The sequence below is a fragment of the Phyllobates terribilis genome, unplaced genomic scaffold, assembly GCF_046119375.1.
Source record: "Phyllobates terribilis strain yellow unplaced genomic scaffold, ASM4611937v1 Scaffold_4__5_contigs__length_816908805, whole genome shotgun sequence".
Lineage (NCBI taxonomy): Eukaryota > Metazoa > Chordata > Amphibia > Anura > Dendrobatidae > Phyllobates > Phyllobates terribilis.
In genome coordinates this window covers 283,365,966-283,382,815 of record NW_027362764.1, presented here as the reverse complement: position 1 = coordinate 283,382,815, position 16,850 = coordinate 283,365,966, and the positions used below count along the sequence as shown (strand labels likewise).

General features: G+C 45.7%; 1 protein-coding gene across 4 annotated transcripts in view; it reads right to left on the bottom strand.

Annotated features, from left to right (window-relative positions):
* Positions 1-16,850, bottom strand: part of PDE1C (phosphodiesterase 1C) — a 1,470,255-nt gene that overhangs the window by 983,165 nt on the left and 470,240 nt on the right. For all 4 annotated transcript variants that reach the window (XM_073678287.1, XM_073678290.1, XM_073678289.1 and 1 more), the window contains exon 3: positions 3,238-3,403. In XM_073678287.1, coding sequence (XP_073534388.1) covers positions 3,238-3,403 — 166 coding nt within the window. The remainder of the gene's footprint in view (positions 1-3,237; positions 3,404-16,850) is intronic.

The following is a 16,850-nucleotide window of genomic DNA, read 5'->3' as shown; positions in this document are numbered from 1 at the left end:
CCCGACAATTTATAACAGAAAGAATAGAGTATCACACATATATAAGAAGTACAGTGATAGTGTTGATTACTGTACTTGTCATTTAGTGTTAAAATAAAGGATTTATTAAAAAAAAAAAAATTGGCGTGGGGTTCCCCATAATTTTTTGTCTCTAGCGGAGGTTAAGCAGACGGCTGGGGCAGATGTTTGAAGCCTGGGAAGGGAGTAATACCCACGGAGCTTCCCAGGCTACTAATATCAGCCCCCAGCTGAATGCCTAGCCTTTACTAGCTATTAAAATGGGGGACCCCCCCAAAAAATGACATGGGGTCCCCCCTATTTTAATAGCTAGCAAAGGCTAGGCAGACAGCTGGGGGCTGATATTAATAGCCCAGGAAGGGTGCCATGAATATTGGCCCCCTCCCAGGCTAGAAACACCAGCCGTCAGCCGCCCCAGAAATGGCGCATCCATAGGATGCGCCAATTCTGGCACTTAGCCTCGCTCTTCCCACTGCCCTGCAGTGTCTATGAAGGATGGCATGCTGGATGGCAGCGCTCAGCTGCCATCCAGCCTGTCATCTCAATGCCATCCCAGCGTGGGAGAATTCTCCTGCTGACGCGCTGAACGCTGAGAATTTTCCCACACTATAAACCACATTTATAAGGCAAGAAATCCCACTTATTAAACCTGACAGGGCACACCTGTGAAGAGAAAACCATTTCCGGTGACTACCTCTTGAAGCTCATCAAGAGAATGCCAAGAGTGTGCAAAGCAGTCATCAAAGCAAAAGGTGGCTACTTTGAAGAACCTAGAATATAAGACATATTTTCAGTTGTTTCACACTTTTTTGCTAAGTATATAATTCCACATGTGTTAATTCATAGTTTTGATGCCTTCAGTGTGAATGTACAGTTTTCATTGTCAAGAAAATACAGAAAAATCTTTAAATGAGAAGGTGTGTCCAAACTTTTGTTCTGTACTATATATATATATATATATATATATATATATATATATATATATATATATAAATATGTATATTTTCTATATATGAATAAATCAAGGGGTTAAGGATATATAAAGGGTTAAGGGGTTAATACATGGGTACAGTAGTTAAAAAATGCAGGGGACAGGGGTCACTGGGAGGATACTTACCCCAGTATGGAGAACTGAGGGATCAAGAGGCTGCCGCATTCTGGTCTGATGGTGAGGCTGAAGAGGCTGTTTGAGGGAGAGAGGGCACAGAGAGGGAGAAGGGACACTTAATGGCAAGGCTATGGCTGGGAAGCAAGAGGAAGAGGCAGAGGAACAGTGCAAGTCAGGACAAAGGGGAGGCTGCTCAAGAGAGAAGAGCCTGAGCGCTACCACCCCCGGATATTTAAACCCAGCGGGACGTGCTCCCACCCCTCTGCATGTGTGCTTGCAGGGCACGAGTACCAGCGTCTAGTGATATGACATCTCCACTCACATACCTGCTCGCACCCAGGCACAGCAGCAGGGTGCTTTGAAGTGCCACTCGTCCACAGAGATGTGATTAAATAATAGCTGTGAATGTCCAGACCCCCGCCAGTGTCGGCTGCTGCCAGGACATAGGATCTTTTTGATCCTTTGGTCAGCCTGTCCTTATCTCTTGATATGTTAATTAACCATGTCAGCAGATGACTGCTGCCAACAGACAGACAACTGTCCATCTTCTTTGACATGCCCGGATTGGACATTCTTGACCTCGGCATATCATATCAGTGGGGGCATTATTATATACATGTGGGGGATATACACGGGTTTATTTTCTTTGTATGTATTGGAACAGAAAAAAAACAGAAAAAAAGGCAAATTGGGCATAATTTCACAAAAAAAACAAAAATGGGCCTGACAAAATTGTTGGCACCCTCATCTTAATATTTGGTTCCACACCCTTTGGAATAAATAACTGTAATCAATCGCTTCCTATAACCATCAACAAGCTTCCTATACCTCTCAACTGGAATTTTGGACCATTCTTCTTTAGCACACTGCTCCAGGTCTCTCATATTTGATGGGTGCCTCCTCCCAACAGCAATTTTAAGATCTCTCCACAGGTGTTCAATGGGATTTAGATCTGGACCCATTGCGCTCTCCAGCGCTTTGTTTCCATTCATTTCTGGGTCCTTTTTGAAGTATGTTTGGGGTCATTGTCCTGCTGGAACACCCATGACATAGGATGCAAACCCAGCTTTCTGGCAGGAAAGCAAAAAAGGAAATCCAGCACCATCGATCCCCAAAAAAATATTTATAGATTAAAAACAACATTTATTGAAGAATTGGTTTAAAATCATTCCATATAAAAAGCGCTACGTATCAAGTGTGCACACTGACGCGTTTCGAACACAAGGTTCTTAATCTTAGCATTGCCTTTAAGAACCTTGTGTTCCAAATATATATAACACATAGCATTGCCACACAAAGGCCCTTTATGTCTTCCCACTCCACTGTAGGGTGCCTCCACAAGATGCCATACTTAACCTAAATGTAATTCCTCTAGGAGAAAATATCTTTGCAATACAACATGTGATGATGGGACAGGCCTCATTTCTCACTCACAGATTTCCATGGAAATCATGACAAAAATGCCTCAGTGTGCCTCTGTACACAAAAGAGGCATACAGTGATACAATACAGACTTTGGTAGGCTATTGGCACTGTATTACAGATCTGTACCAGGTAATGAGGCCTAAGTGTCATTGTAGGACTGAACCAAAGAATATCTCAGCACCTGATAAAAAGGAGTAGAAATTAATATTCATGATGAGATGTTGTAATCATTGCTGAAAATCTGAGGAGGTCCCAAGCTTTCTGCATTAAGGACTTGCTGAATGTTTAAGCACTGCAGGTATCATTAATGGGAGATATATTGTAGCTATTTGATTAGCTCATCCAAGTTACAGATGACTGGAATAATACAATAGTGAATCAAGTCTGTACAAGCGTCATTGCATGAACAATCCTATTATGGAAAATAAATGTTTCTGAATATTTTGTTCTTCTTTGAACCCTACATTATTGCAATTTTTTCAATTTAAAAAATTGATTTAATATCAGCTCCTTGACCTGTAAAACACTGTTATAAGCAACATCAACCACAAAATCAAAATAACACTAAATGTCTACCGTGAATAATGACTGCTCTTCACATTTCTTGTAAAATCCAGCACAGATTTTATGGTACTCAGCAGAATTACATAACAAGCAAATATACACAAGTGCGGTATGCGGCAAACCTGATCGATGCTTTCGGAATTGCATCTGGGCTGTCAATCTGCGGCAGCTCATCTGCTAAAATCTCTTCAGGGCTGCGAGGGTCGGTGGCAATGGACGGCTTCTGCTTTTCTTTCAGATTCAGCCCACTAATAATGCTATTCCATAAGCTGTTCTGAGACTTGGACCCTGAAACACACATGAAATATTTGCACAATCTTTAGTTCTTGCATATCATTAAGAAACATTGTAAAGTGAAGTAGATTCAGGCTGACACATAGGGCCCTAATGTATAAAAGCTGGAGGTGCAGCTGCCTATAATAACCTGCAAAGGACAAATAGCTGAAATGTAAAAAATGTGCACGATTCCTAGCAGTAAGGAATAAACAGGAGAAATTCCCGAAAGTAACAGTTTATATTTTTCAGTGCATGGAGCTGTATGAGACTACGTCTTTACTGGACTAGATGTCGTTTTTATTGTTACCATTTTGGTGTGTTTTTTTCCATTTTGGGAGCAATCAAGTGACCTAGAATTTTCAATTATCCTTCTTTATGCCATTAACCAAACAGGATATATAATATGACATTTTATTGTTTTGGACTGATACGGACGCAGTCATACGATTTTTTTATGTAATGGTGAAACAGGGCGATTGAAATTTCTGTAATTTCTTAGTTTTCACAATTTTATTTTTTAGTTCCAGTAGGAAATTAGATCCTGAAATCACTTGATCACAAATATATTGCCATACTACTTTACTGCTGTCTAGATCAGTGGATCCTCCGTATCATGCAGATTTTGCAGGGAAATTCGATTCGCAGGGAAAGTATTTGATCCAAATTGACTGTTCCTTATAATGTTCCGGGGTCTCTCCAGGCAGAGCATAATTTATAAAGAATATAAAAAAAAGAATACTCCCTGCTCATCTGCTCCGCTGCAGCTCGTTATCCGGTTCACTGTGCCTCTTTTTTCCCCTTCACCCAGCCTCTTCACTAGAGCCAGAAAAATTCCATATTTTAGATAATACAAATTTTTGTTAAATTCAAGGAGAATTTACCCCTTAGAGACCTAATATTGAGTTTAATGACCAAGTTACATTTTTCAAATCTGAAATGTGCAACTTTATTTGGCAACAACTCTGGAATGCTTCAAAATATCCCAGTGATTCTGAGATTGTTTTTCGTGACACATTATACTTTATGTTAGCTGTCAATTAAGGTCGATTTGTTTTGCATAAATTTGTGAAAATACCTGACATTTGATGAAAAATTTGCCATTTTTAATTTTGAATGCTAATTGCATATCATTAAACCAGGTAGTTATACCACACAAAATAGTTCATAAATAACTAATAGTATTGAATGTCTACTGGTGAATGCAAGAAGTCTTGCAAACAAAATGATAGAATTGGAGACTCTTAATTCAGCCACGGATTATGATGTGGTGGACATTAAGGAAACCTGGCTGGACGAAAGCCAGGACTGGGTGACAAACAAAAGAGGGTTAGATTACATTCAGAAAGGATAGGAAAGACAAAAAAGGTGAAGGGATGTGTATTTAATCCGAATTAAGACCTGTGCTCAATGGCGAAAGCTGCGACAATGTAGAGTCAGTATGAGTAAATGTACATGTGGATGGCAATGACGGAAAGCTGCTAATTGGAGTTTGTCACAAGCCGAACAGGTAGAGGATGAAATGCTGCAACAAATTAAAAAGGCAGCAAATAATAATAGGGTCCTTATTATGGGGGATTTTAACTATCCGGACATTCAATGGGACATAGAATCTTCTAGTTGTGCTAAAAGCTACAAGTTCTTATCCACAGTTCAGGACAATTATCTCTCTCAGCTGGGAGATGAACCAACCAGGGGAGATTATATGCTGGATCTGGTCCTGTCAAATAAACCCGATATAATTTCATATCTACTGGTCCGGGAGCATTTGGGAAGCAGTGACCATAATATGGTAAGTTTCAATATAATATTCAATAAAACACTTCACAGGAGAAATGCAAAAACCTGGAACTTTAGGAAAGCTGATTTCAACAAATTAAGGGAAGAGCTTAGTCTTGTAGACTGGAACCATATCATGGTAACTGGGGACACCAATCATAAAATGAGGCATGTTCAAGGACATAATACTAGAATCCTGTAGAAAACGTATTTACTCTGGTAATAAAATGTCCAGGAATAAAAATAAACTATTATGGATAACTAAGACAGTAGAAAGTTTAGGGTATTCAAAATCTAGGAGGCCGAGAATACAGAAAATAGCATTTCAGGAGTATAAGGATCTAAATAAGAACTGTAAAAAAGAAATTAAGCTAGCAAAGTTAGCTACTGAAACACAAATCACCAGTGACATTAAAATGAACCCCAAAAAATGTATAATTACATCACTGCCAAAAATTAAAGGTATCGGCCCCTTAAAAGATGATAATAACAAGATAATTATAGAGGACAAAGAAAAGGCTGAGATATTAAACAGGTACTTTTCATCCATGTTCACCTATGAACTGACTGTTCCAGAGATCATTCAACAAGACAAAAATCAAAGTTCACCACCTGCTATAACTATTTTAACCCCTTTACGAACAATGACGGATATAGCACGTCATGAGCAGGTGTCAGTTCCCACATCATGACATGCTATGCCCATCATGCTATGCCTGTCATGACTGAACTGTCCCTGCATGTAAATGTGCAGTGACAGTTCTGTGCCGACAGCTGTCACTGACAGCTGAGCGGCATGGGAAAAGTTGCGGGGACCCATGCCATCTGTCCCCGCATCCAGAGGGCTATGATTGGTCGGTCAATCTGACAGCACCTCCTGCCTAATCACAGCAGGATCTCGGCGCTGCCAGTGGCCAAGCTCCTGCACTAGCAACTAGGAGCAGTGTTATGTCCCATGATTTAGGAATTTACAGACTGCCTTGCACTTCTTTCAGTTGTCATGTATTGCTGTTTTGTTGCTGTGTAGTAATGTTGTAGCATCGGCGTCTCCCCCCCCTGCCAGGCAGAGACGCCGTCCTCCTTATCGCCGTGCTCCTGTTCCAGCATCTTCCGGCCCTTCTGCTGCTGCTGGTGTACGCAGCTTCCCGGGCACTGTGCTTAGGGCACGCGCGCTCCCTCCCTCTTAAAGGGGCCGCGCGCGCCATCCTAAAAAGTCCCCGGCCAATGGCCGGAGGATTTTCCCTATTTAAAGCACCTCCTCCAATATGGAGGTGCCCATGCAAGGTTGTTGTTCTGTGATTCTTACTGTTGCTTCAGCCCTCAGGTCCCTCTGCAAGTCAGTCCTGTCCGCCCGTCTGATCTTCAGTCCAGCCTGCCAGTCTGACTACTATCCAGCTCGACAGTCTGTCTACAGTCCAGTCCGCCAGTCTGTCTATGGGCTCAGCCCGCCTGCTTATCTGGAAGCACCTGCCTGTTACCTGCCGTGCCCGCCAGCCTGCCTACCTGGAAACACCTGCCTGTTATCTGCCGTGTCCGCCAGCCGGCTTTCCTGGAAGCACCTGATTCTTACCTGCCGTGCCTGCCAGCCTGCTTATCTAGAAGCACTTGCCAGTTACCTGTTGTGCTCGGCAGCCTGCCTACCCGGAACACCCGTCTGGCTATCAGCCGAATCAGCCTGCTTGTCTACCCGGACCACCCGTCAGCCTGCCTGCCGTGCTCATCCGCTGTACCGGTCAGTTCCTGCCATCTGACCCGTGGGAATCACCTGCTGTCATACAAGGTCGGTCCCAGAGTGGCACCTGGTCCCCCTGCTCGGTCCCTCTCTTGTTCACAGAGTCGATTGAGCCTCCGTGCGACCTTGGTCAGGCCGAGTAGGTACTTAGTCACGCCCCTCTGGTCCCTCCTTGCACTGCAGCACAGAGGTTCCACCACCCGGATCCGTAACAGTTTGCACGGGCCATGGAACCCGGTGGCCCCCAGTCTCCTTCGCTCTCTGACCTGTACCAGGAGGTTTCTCGTCAGAGATCCCAACAGGAAACTATCCTGACCTACCTGCGGTCTGTCAACTCCTACCTTGTCATGCTGCCCATCCCATCTGTGTCCGTCTCGAGCCGATCGGCACCTGCTCCGGTGGCGCCTCAGCCTACTAGTGCCATGGCATCCAGCTCTGGTCCCCGGCTCTCTGCGCCTCCACGTTTTGGTGGTGACCCCATCTTATGTCGGGGTTTTCTAAATCAGTGCACGCTGCACTTTGAACTCCTGGCACGTCAGTTTCCCTCCGACTGGGTCAAGGTGGCGTTCATCATGTCTCACCTCACCGGGGAGGCATTGGCATGGCTAAACCCTCTGTGTGAGAGAGGGGATCCCCTGGTGTCCGATCTTCTGGCTTTCCTCACTGCCTTCCGGAAGGTCTTTGTTGAGCCTGGATGAAAGACTTCTACTGCCTCCTCATTGCTCTGTCTCCACCAAGGGAGTCTCACTATGGGCCAGTATGCTATACAGTTCCGTACCCTCACATCTGAGCTTGCCTGGAACAATGAGGCCCTGGTGTCCACCTTCTGGGAGGGTCTTTCCAGACAGATCAAGGATGAGCTAGCCGGTCGTGACATCCCTTCCACCCTGGATGACCTGGTGTCACTAGTTACCCGGATTGACATCTGTTTTTTGGAACGAGCTAAGGAGACTACCCGGGAGAGAAGATTTCCGCATCTCGCTCCGGTAATCCAAAAATCTGCCTCCCAACCAGCAATTCCCCGGGCACGCTCGCCTGAACCCATACAAATTGACCAAACTAAGATGGTCAAGTCGCGCCAGGAGACGCGCCAAGCCGACTGGAGTTGCTTCTACTGTGGCAGTAAGGAGCATCTGATCCGTTCCTGCCCAGTGAAGCTGGGAAACTCCAGTGTCTAGGACCGCTCGAAGAGGTCATCCTAGGCAAGAGTAAATCCTCTCCGTCCTTGACTCTATCTGTTTCTATTTCCAGTGGTGAGACCCGTTTCTTTGAGACCGCCCGCCTGGATTCCGGAGCCGCTGGGAATCTCATTTCTCAGGCCCTTGTGGAGTGGTATCAGATTCCTACCATACGTCTGGCTGAACCATTGGCAATCGCTTCCGTTGATGGGAGACTTCTTCTGGAGACCATCTCGCTTGTCACAGAGCCTTTAACCCTTCAGGTGGGAATGCCGCACTCGGAGAGGATCTCCTTTCATGTGCTGTCCGGTCTCTCTCACTCCCTCTTGCTTGGTCTACCCTGGTTACAGAGACATGAACCCATCCTGAATTGGCGATCTGGTGAGGTGCTCTGTTGGGGGCAGGATTGCCATGAGTCCTGCCTGGTTCCGGTTCGTCCTGCTCGACCCCCGTCTACCCCAGCTAATCTACCTGGTCTGCCGGCACCCTACTGGTCCTATGCGGACGTCTTCGACAAAATGGAAGCTGAGACACTACCACCTCATAGGCCGTATGATTGCCCAATCGACCTGGTACCCGGTGCTTCACCTACCCCTTTTTGCTGGCTGAGACCCGGGCCATGTCTGAGTACATAGAAGAGAATCTTGCTAGGGGATTCATCCAAAAATCTACCTCCCCGGCTGGAGTAGGATTCTTCTTCGTTAAGAAGAAAGGACAGCTCGCTACATCCATGTATCGACTACAGGGGTCTTAACCAGATCACCATCAAGAATAAGTACCCCCTGCCTCTCATCTCGGCGCTGTTCGACCGCCTTAAAGGCGCGAAGATCTTCACCAAGCTCGATCGTCGTGGGGTGTACAATTTGGTCCGGATCCGCCAGGGAGACGAGCGGAAGACGGCATTCAACACCCTGGACAGCCACTATGAATATCGCATGATGCCCTTTGGTCTCTGTAATGCCCCAGCCGTCTTCCAGGAGCTGGTTAACGACATCTTCCATGATCTCCTGTATTCTTGTGTAGTGGTGTACCTGGACGATATCTTGGTCTTCTCTCCGGATCTGCCCACACACCAGAGGGATGTTCGTCAGGTTCTGCTAAGGCTCCGGCAGAATCGCGTCTACGCAAAATTTGAGAAATGTCTCTTCGAGCAGACTTCCCTTCCGTTCCTGGGATATATTATCTCTGAGACTGGTCTTCAAATGGATCCCGAGAAGGTTTCTGCCATCTTAAAATGGCCCCAACCGGAGGGGTTGAAGGCGATTCAGCGATTCCTGGGCTTCACAAATTATTACCGCCTCTTTATCCTCATTTCTCCTCCCGGACCGCTCCCATCTCCGCGCTCACCCGTAAAGGGGCAAATCCCAAGGAATGGACTTCCGAGGCGGAGGAGGCCTTCGTCTCCCTAAAACAAGCCTTCTCCTCCGCCCCTGTACTGCACCGTCCGGATTGCAACAAGCAGTTCTTCCTGGAGGTTGATGCTTCCTCCTCTGGAGCCAGAGTGGTGCTCACCCAGAAATCCCCGTCCAGGAGAATGGTAACCTACGGCTTCTTCTCCAAGCTCTTCTCCTCGTCCGAGGGCAACTACTCCATAAGAGATCGTGAGCTGCTTGACATCAAATTGGCACTGGAGGAGTGGTGCTACCTGCTGGAAGGGGCTCTGCACCCAGTGGTCACCTACACTGACCACAAAAACCTGGTCTATTTACAAAACGCCCAAAACTCAATCCGCGTCAGGCCAAGAGGTCTCTGTTCTTTGCCCCTCAATTCCGTCTGGGAGACAGGGTCTGGCTCTCCTCCAAACATGTTCATCTCAAAATACCATAGTATAAGTTAGGTCCACTGTTCATCGGTCCGTTTGAGGTTCTCAACCAAATCAATTCCGTGGCTTACAAGCTAAAACTCCCGGCCACCTTACGGATTCCCAACTCCTTCCACATATCTCTCCTCAAACCAGTTGTTCTTAATTCTTTTTCTGACGATCCAGGTACCACCCCAGCTCTGGTGGGGTGGTACCTGAGATTTAGATGGAGACCCCGATGTAAATGCTCAGTGTAAAGCGCTGGATAAATGTGATCCAAAATGTTTTGTAAAATGTTCCCAACAAAAGCTTCAACTCAATCCACAAAAAAAACAAGTCCCCACTCAGGTCCGTCATCTGTTAATGAAGGCTTGCATGTTACTGGTAGCATAAAGGCTCTGGAAAAGCACTATGGGGGATTCTGCTGTTCTTGCACCTCAGGGGCCCTTCCAGTGGGTCATGGCACCCGCAAACCATACCATACCCGCAAACCATAACAAAATCTGCACTATAATATGACGCTCTTTCCCTTCCGACCTTTGCACTGTGCCTCAAAAGTAGTTCCCGATTACATGTAGGGAATTGGTGCACAGCAAACGGTGAGGTCCAATTTTCCTATTGTCCCTATAAAAATTAAAAATTTGGGGCTAAAACAACATTTTGGTGGAAAAATGTAATTATTCTTTCTTTACCGCCCAATGGTACAAATTTCTGTGAGGCACATGTGGTGTCAATATTAGAGATGAGCGTTGTTCTACTCGAACTGTTCGCCAATCTCAAATTCGAGCTGTTTTGGGCGGTGTTCGAGCCGGACGGCGAACACGAACAATTTGAGAAAAATTCGGCTGTTCGAGGTTATGTTCGATAACTGTTCGTGCACCAAAATCATAACTGGATTTTTTCTCAGTAATGATGAAAATTAATGTTAATACGCAGTTTGAGTGTACAGCGGGGTGGGGGGAGGGGCAGGGGATGGATCTCTGCAGGAACAATGAAGATCTCCATTTTTTTTTCTCTTTCCCGCATTTGCAGTGGGGAGGTGCAATCTGTCAGCCTATCAGCAGCGCACACACGGAGCGAAGTGCTTTTTTTCACACAAGCAAGGGCATGTGTCATTGGCAGTGTATGTCACATGTCCTTGCCCTATAAGACCAAGCCATTTTCCCCGTCGCCACCATTTTCTCACTGCTGCAGCTGCGTGTTAGACGGCACCGCTGTTGCTGTGTGCGCTATACCTTGTTAATTTCAAGCCAATTTTCGCACAAATATACAGATAGCTTGGGAGTAGGGAATAGTTGTGATTGCAGTCCTTTTAAGGACTAGGTTACAGCATTTCCTACGACTTTTATCAGGGAGGTCTGTGCTCTTAAATAGATAGGTTGTGGGAGTAAAGACTAATTGTAATTGGAGTCCTTTTCAGGACTAGGTTACATGAGTTCCTATCAGTTTTTGCCAGGCAGGTCTGTGCCAGTGCTGTGCAAGTTTTTTTCACAGCATTTGGCTGAATCTAGCAAAGCTAATCCTTTTTGGCCTATTGCAGAGTGTGTTAGTCAGTGGAGTAGCCTATCTGTGTTGCAAGATATAACACCTGTGTATAGAATACCAATTTTTTTACTGCACCTAGTGAAGTAAAATCTTTTGGGCATACCATCATTCTATTAGTCCATCTATACTGACCTCCATCAGGTTGCAAATTAAAAATAATTTTTTTCTGCATCTAGCTCTGAAAAAATATTTGGGCTTCTAGCAGTGTGTGGGACTTGGTCTATTAGTCCATCTATACTGACCTCCATCAGGTTGCAAATTAAAAATAATTTTTTTCTTCATTTAGCTCTGAAAAAATATTTGGGCTTCTAGCAGTGTGTGGGACTTGTTCTATTAGTCCTTCTATACTGACCTCCAGCAGGTTGCAAATTGAATATAATTTTTTTCTGCATCTAGCTCTGAAAAAATAGTTGGGCTTCTAGCGGTGTGTGGGACTTGGTCTATTAGTCCATCTATACTGACCTCCATCAGGTTGCAAATTAAAAATAATTTTTTTCTGCATCTAGCTCTGAAAAAATATTTGGGCTTCTAGCAGTGTGTGGGACTTGGTCTATTAGTCCATCTATACTGACCTCCATCAGGTTGCAAATTAAAAATAATTTTTTTCTGCATCTAGCTCTGAAAAAATATTTGGGCTTCTAGCGGTGTGTGGGACTTGGTCTATTAGTCCATCTATACTGACCTCCATCAGGTTGCAAATTAAAAATAATTTTTTTCTGCATCTAGCTCTGAAAAAATATTTGGGCTTCTAGCAGTGTGTGGGACTTGGTCTATTAGTCCATCTATACTGACCTCCATCAGGTTGCAAATTAAAAATAATTTTTTTCTGCATCTAGCTCTGAAAAAATATTTGGGCTTCTAGCAGTGTGTGGGACTTGGTCTATTAGTCCATCTATACTGACCTCCATCAGGTTGCAAATTAAAAATAATTTTTTTCTGCATCTAGCTCTGAAAAAATATTTGGGCTTCTAGCAGTGTGTGGGACTTGGTCTATTAGTCCATCTATACTGACCTCCATCAGGTTGCAAATTAAAAATAATTTTTTTCTGCATCTAGCTCTGAAAAAATATTTGGGCTTCTAGCAGTGTGTGGGACTTGGTCTATTAGTCCATCTATACTGACCTCCATCAGGTTGCAAATTAAAAATAATTTTTTTCTGCATCTAGCTCTGAAAAAATATTTGGGCTTCTAGCAGTGTGTGGGACTTGGTCTATTAGTCCATCTATACTGACCTCCATCAGGTTGCAAATTAAAAATAATTTTTTTCTGCATCTAGCTCTGAAAAAATATTTGGGCTTCTAGCAGTGTGTGGGACTTGGTCTATTAGTCCATCTATACTGACCTCCATCAGGTTGCAAATTAAAAATAATTTTTTTCTGCATCTAGCTCTGAAAAAATATTTGGGCTTCTAGCAGTGTGTGGGACTTGGTCTATTAGTCCATCTATACTGACCTCCATCAGGTTGCAAATTAAAAATAATTTTTATCTGCATCTACAGTACCTCTGAAAAAATATTTGGGCTTCTAGCTATGTGTGGGACTATTTGTATTAGTCCATCTATACTGACCTCCATCAGGTTGCAAACTGAATATATTTTTTTCTGCATCTACCTCTGAAAAAATATTTGGCCTTCTAGTAGTGTGTCGGACTTTCTCTATTAGTCCATCTATACTGACCTCCATCAGGTTGCAAATTAAAACTAATTTTTATCTGCATCTACAGTACCTCTGAAAAAATATTTGGGCTTCTAGCTGTGTGTGGGACTATTTGTATTAGTCCATCTATACTGACCTCCATCAGGTTGCAAATTCAAAATAATTTTTTTCTGCATCTAACCCAGCCAATAGTTTTGGCCTAATACCACAGTTTGGCCACTCAGCTCTGCTCGGTTACCATCCATTGTTTTTTTGTGCAAACAACTCCAGAGTTGTGAATTAGTTAACCACCAAAATGAGTGGAAAAAGGCCTGCTGCTGGTGGAAAGGGGAATAGGCGTGTTGGGAAGGGGAAAAAAGGTTGTGTCCGTGGGGTAGGTGTTAAAGCAACAGTAACATCTGCAGAAGAAAGACCATCTTCCAGCCAAACTAAAATGTCTACTTCTTTTAGCGGACAATGTGATAAGATCCCTTTCTTACGGCCACGCCAATCGCTACAAATTCCAGATGAGGCACAAAAACAGCAGGTGCTTCAACGGATATCAAGTGCTCCTTTAAGTGGGCTCTCCTCCACATCAACTTCAACATCACAAATACTCCAGTCCTCAAAGGTGTCACCCAAATCGCACTTGCTTCCTCACAGCTCCCAAATCTCCAGCTGCCCGTCTGAGTATGAGGTAGAACAGATGGTTGAGTCTGCAGAGCTGTTTACTCATACTATAGCCTGGGAATCAGAGGTCGACTCCAGCGCTTCTGTGAATCCAGACGAGGAAATGATCTGCACTGATGCCCAGAATCTTTATGAGTCGGATCCAGGACCAGACGCAGAAGGTTCTGACCATAATGTAGACCCTCATTCCCAAACTGTAACTCCTGTTGGTGGAGACAATGAGGAAGACGATGATAAGACTCAAATACCTGATTGGAGCGACAACTTTAGTTTTTTGTCAGGGCAGGAACAGGTTGGCTCTGAGGACGACGGGTGTGATAACGCACAGGGTGATGATGATGAGGTCGGAGATCCCACTTACTGTCAACCCACAGTCAGCCAAGAGATGAGGTCAGCAGAGGAGGTGGAGGAAGATGCTAGTGACGACGAGGTCAGGTTGCGCCTTCCTGGACAGAGACGTAGTACTGGAAGCACGTCAACAACTGCATCCTGAAACACAACTCTGCCTCTCACCACAAGTCGTGGTGGCTCTTCAGGTCGCATGGGTGCTAAGCCTTGCATAGCCTGGGCATTTTTTCAGATCGATAAAGATGACCCAACTCGTGTTATCTGTAACATTTGTCAGCAAAAGCTAAGTAGAGGCCAAAAAATACATAGTTTGAGTACTTCATGCATGAACCGGCACATGGACATGAAGCATAAGTTGCAGTGGGAAGCTCAGTGTGCTACAATGCGGCCTAGCCGGCCGGGCCAATCACCGTCTGCCATATCTTGTGCATCCGCGGCCTCTTCATCCTCTGTGACTGGGGGGACAGCAGTCACACCTGTTTTGGGGCGCAGACCTGCCACCTCTTTACCCGCAACAGCCAGCGTGATTGGCAGGTCATCATTTTCTTTGGAGGTGGTAACACCAGCTGGTGTTGAGCGCTGTCCGACATCGATAGCACCACCTTTGGATCAAGGCAACCTAACATGTCCGCCTGCATCTTCCTCACAGACCGGCAGTTTGCCGGGGACACCCTTATCAACCCCGTCTAAGCACAATAGCCAGCCCTCGGTCCCTCAGATGTGGAAAAGTAAAAGACCATTTCCTCCTAGCCATGAGAAAGCTAAGAGGTTGAATTTCACCATCTGCAAGCTCTTGGCTACAGAAATGCTGCCTTTCCGCCTGGTGGACACAGAGGATTTTCGAGACCTTATGTCCGTCGCAGTGCCCCAGTACCAGATGCCCAGTCGGCACTACTTCTCAAAAAAAGGTGTGCCTGCGCTCCACCAGCATGTCGCACACAACATCACCGCTTCTTTGAGAAACTCTGTGTGTGACAGGGTGCATTTCACCACAGACACTTGGACGAGTAGGCATGGACAGGGGCGTTACATGTCGCTGACTGGGCACTGGGTAACTATGGTGACAGCAGGACAAGGGGCTGCTGTCCAAGTCTTGCCATCCCCACGAGTTGTGCGTCAATCCTCTTTATGTCAAAGTTCCTCCACTGCTTCTGCCTACTCAACCTCCTCTCGGTCTTCCACCTGCACCCAAAGCCTGTCTGGTCATGTCACAAGCTTTCTAACTGCGCAGAAGGGATCCTGCACACCTCCTTACTATGCTGGCAGTAGGGCTCAACGTCATCAGGCGGTTTTTACATTGAAATGTCTGGGAAATGTGAGTCACACAGCTGAGGAGTTGTGGTCAGCTCTGGAGAACCAATTTCATGAATGGTTGTCTCCACTGGACCTGAAACCAGGGAAGGCCGTGTGCGACAATGCTGCAAACCTGGGTGCGGCCCTTCGCCGGGGCAATGTCACACACGTGCCTTGTATGGCTCACGTGTTGAACCTGGTTGTCCAGCAATTTTTAGCCCACTATCCCAGACTAGATGGCCTTCTGCAGAGGGCACGGTCGCTGTGTGCTCACTTCCGCCGTTCGCATCCTGCAGCTCAGCGACTTACATCTCTACAGAAGTCGTTGGGCCTGCCACTTCACCGGCTAAAATGCGATGTGCCTACCCGGTGGAATTCAACTCTGCACATGTTGCAGCGACTGTGGCAGCACCGACAAGCCCTGGTGCAATACGTTCTGACGTATAGCCTGGGCCAACGAGATTCAGAGGTGGGGCAAATCACGCTGGAGGAGTGGTCTCAGATCAGGGACCTATGCACCCTTCTGCACAGTTTTGAAATGGCGACGAAGATGTTTAGTGCTGACGATGCCATTATCAGCATGACTATTCCGGTGATTTACATGCTGGAGCACATGTTAAACAGAATTCGGAGTCAGGTGGTGGCACAAGAGGAGGTGGAGGAAGTAGAGGAGGAGGAGTTGTATGCGGAAGGGCTAACATCTGCAAGGTCCAGACGGTCGGCAGCACCAAGGCGGCAGGCATGTGAGGGTGGGGGAGATGGTTTTACCAGGGCGCATGGTAGCAGCCAAACTAGTGAGGAAGGTGCAGGAGCCCAGGAAGAAGTGGAGGACGAACTGATGGAAGACTCATCAGATGAGGGAGACCTTGATCACATTTCTGTTGTGCGAGGTTGGGGGGAGAGGACAGAGGAAGGAAGCATGATTGTTACCTCGCCACCAACACAACAGGGACTTGGTGCTCCTGGATGCGCAACACACATGAGTGCCTTCTTGCTGCACTACCTGCAACATGACCCTCGAATTGTGAGAATTAGAAATAATCCTGACTACTGGGTTGCCACACTGTTAGATCCCCGGTACAAAAGTAAATTTGCAGAAATTATTCCTGCCATAGAAAGGGATGCACGCATGCAGGAGTATCAGCAGAGACTGTTGCAGAATCTTACATGTGCTTTTCCACAAAATACCAGTGGTGCACGTAGTGAATCTCACAGTTCCAACTTGCCAACCGTGGGACCGTCAAGTGTTCAGCACTCAAACCGTAACAGAACCACAGTATCTGCTGGTAACATCAATTTTGCGGAATCATTTCACCACTTTTTTAGCCCATCCTTTGCAAGGCCACAGAAGACAAGAAGTCTGACACATAGTCAACGCCTAGAGACGATGGTACAGGAGTATCTCCAAGTAAACATTGAAGCCACGACTGTGTCACTGGACCCTTGCTCTTTTTGGGCTTCC